General features: G+C 43.5%; 1 protein-coding gene across 1 annotated transcript; it reads right to left on the bottom strand.

Moving 5' to 3' along the window:
• Positions 1 to 1,730: 1,730 nt before the first annotated feature.
• On the bottom strand, positions 1,731 to 2,836 carry Apcs (amyloid P component, serum). Its single transcript, XM_005400172.2, has 2 exons — positions 2,607 to 2,836; positions 1,731 to 2,497 (listed from the first exon to the last, which is right to left on the bottom strand). The coding sequence occupies exons 1-2, from the start codon at positions 2,668 to 2,670 to the stop codon at positions 1,890 to 1,892; spliced, it is 672 nt and encodes a 223-aa protein (XP_005400229.1). The 5' UTR covers positions 2,671 to 2,836; the 3' UTR covers positions 1,731 to 1,889.
• Between the last annotated feature and the right edge of the window lie 252 nt (positions 2,837 to 3,088).

Here is a 3,088-nt window from a genome sequence, read left to right as displayed (position 1 = left end):
GAACAAACGGGTGCTACTATTTGGGTGCACTGTCTTCATTTCTGAAATTTGCTTAGGTTTGTTAGCAGAGGGATTGTTAAACTAAAACAGCCTATTTTTGAATGCTTACACAATGTTAAGGCAAACAGTGTGTTCACATGTTCTTGAGGGAAACATTCGTTATATGAGAATAGACAGATCTTTCTAGCATTCACACTGCAAGCTTATGGAAAGGTGGTTCATATTAAGAGATCGTAAAACATATCTGAATTTATGAGATAAAACCTGGAAACTAATAACTTCCCGCATTGCTATAATCCCTATGTAATTAGATTGATGCTGAGTAGCAACACTTCCCAGGTTCTTCCTGCTTCTCCCTGTTTTGATCTAGTGCAGAATTCCCAGAGTCTCTCTCTTTTTTTTTTGTCTTTTGGCTGCCTCTTAGTTCATTCTGGGTGAATAGCATCAGAAGTTTGAAGTAAGCATTTTGATTGTCATTCTGATGCTGTCCTGGTTGCTATCTTTCTGATTTTTCTTGGCCTTTTGCTCTGTCATCTCTGGGCAAAGCCTGCTTTCTTGTCCATATGCACCCCAAATTTCTTCTGAGGCCCTTGCTTCTCTGGAAGGTAACTCCTATTGCCTTAGTCACTTTCTCGTCCATGACACAAAATGCTCAATGCCCAAAACTTAAAGAAGGAGAGGTTTATTTTGGCTCTTGTTTTCACCCATAGCCTGCTGTATCCAATGCAGGAAGGGCATGGCGGAAGGATCTGGCAGAGGAAAGCTGCTCACATCATGGCAGCCAGGAAGCAGAGAGAGAAAAGAGGAGCCAGGGAGGGAGACAGAACCTTCAGACCATTCCACTAGTAACCCACCTCTTCTTTCCAGATCCAGTCTCCTAATAGCAAGCTCAGTATAGCGCCCCCATGATCCAGTCACTTTCAAAAAGTGACACCTCTAAACACAGGAGTCTTTTCGGGGCCATTCCAGATCCAAACTATAACATCTATTTTTTGAGAATACACTGGGCACTATGAAAATAACTATGACTAATACATTCTATAATTATTTTGCCTGTGCTATAATTAGCAGGTCTCCTGCTGTGCTGAGTTGCAAGTGAAATGCAACGGAGAGGTAAGCAAATCAGGTTATGGTGGGCAAAGTCACATGAAGAGGTTTAAATTATACCCCGTGAGAAGAAAGGATCCGTAAGTGGATTTCAAACAGGGGATTCATGTGTGCAGTGTTCAGACTGTACCATGTTCTTGATGACATCAGGGCAGATGATGAAAGCCAAGACTTATACAGTACCTTTGGGATTTTTGAGACATAAAATCATATTTTTCTTCATGCAAAATGGCTTCCGTTTCTTATATATTTTTACTTTTCATTCCTATTCTTCTAGGTTTTCCCCCATCTCATTACTTACTGTCAAGTTCTCAACTATTGCTTACTTATCTCATTATAGCTGTTTCCCTGGAGCAACCTCAGACTTCTCTTTGATTGATTTGCAGTTGGAAAAACAAATAGAAGAATTCATGTTGCAGTTCTACACAGATTTTGAGTTGTTATTAAAATGATTACCAATAGCTCATAAGCGCTGCCCACTCATTAAGTGCTGTGGCTTTGTGATACCTTTCTAGTTACTTACCGCCTTCTTTCTCCGCATTTTATAATCTGACTTTTGTGGATAATAATAAACCAATAACCAAAAAAGCAGATCTAATAATAGAAAGTCCTTGGGACCATGATAAGCGCAGATAGCATAGTACAATATTTTTATTAGATAGAAACAAAGATGGGAAATTCAAAAAAGAACAACAGGTAAAAGCTGTAGTATCCACTTGCTTTGAGGAGATCTCTTAGGCATTGGCCATTCCATTTTCAAGAGCTTTGGTCAGTGTTAGACCTCAGGGCCACACTCGGGGCTTGATGATGACATAGCCTTTCAATTCATAGTTCAGAGCCTGCCAGTTCAGGATATTAGCATTTCTAAGGGACCCGTAATACACAGACGAGACCTCTTCTGGAGATAGCACAGAGTCCCACATGTACAAGTCCCCAATCTCTCCCACAAAGGACTGTCTCAGTTCAAACTTTCCTCCATAGGCATCCTGCTCCTGTCCCAGAATAATCTTGGGGTAAGGTGCCACAGAATACCCCTTCCTCAGACCTTTCTTCACCAAAGGCTTCCCGTTGACCCAAAACTCAACAATTCCAGAGGAGGACTCCCAGCTGGTACAGATGTGCACTGGAGTAGGGATCTCTTCAGTAACCTTGGCTGTGACGTGGCCCCCTCCGATATAAAGACTGTAAAGTCCAACTTTTTCCTTATAAATGAGCAGCTCATTATCCCTCCCCTGGGTGTTGTAGGAGAAGAGGCTGTACTGTCGAGAAAGGTCAGTGTAAGCTCGTAAACACACAGTAAGGTTCTGTAGAGGCTTCTCCAGCTTTGTAATCAGGTTCACGTGATCACTGGCAGATTCTCTAGGGAACACAAATACCATCTTATCGAGGTCTGTGGGGTAATATAAGACATGTAATGACTTTTACCTCAGAGAAAAAAACATCCCCGTTTCAACCTTTTTTCTCATATCAGGCTCCTTGACCATCCCTGAGCTCCCTACCTGTCTGAGCAAAGACCTCCAGGAAGATGGCAAAGACAGAGACCCAACAAAGCATCTTGTCCATGTTCTTGGGCTGCGGCTGTGACAGCAGTAGCACCAGTGACAGCGCGGTGTCGGAGGCAGCACAGTGGTTGTCCGCTCAGCTCTGAGATTCACACTCTAAGATCCCAGGCGCTCTAGGCCTTATCTGCCCTGGGGTTGAGGGTGGGGGATGGAGAGCAACAGTGACATGTGAATGATTTTCCAGACCCTCCTGCCAGTGCCAGTAATCAGAGCTGCTGATGAAAAAAGAATGATGAGGCCCCGGGCTGGGAAATCAATTACAGTTAATTATTAGACTCAAGTGACAGCCATGTCTGTGACCCATTTGTTGCTGGGAAAAGGGTGGTCATACAGTTGCAGGGTTATGGATGGGATGAGGAGCTGAGCTGGCTACAAGGGGGGCCTCACTCCACTCTCCAGGGCTTCTTCCTCTTGTAACC

The sequence above is a fragment of the Chinchilla lanigera genome, unplaced genomic scaffold, assembly GCF_000276665.1.
Source record: "Chinchilla lanigera isolate Chin_1 unplaced genomic scaffold, ChiLan1.0 scaffold00067, whole genome shotgun sequence".
Lineage (NCBI taxonomy): Eukaryota > Metazoa > Chordata > Mammalia > Rodentia > Chinchillidae > Chinchilla > Chinchilla lanigera.
This window is presented reverse-complemented; position numbering and strand designations above follow the sequence as displayed.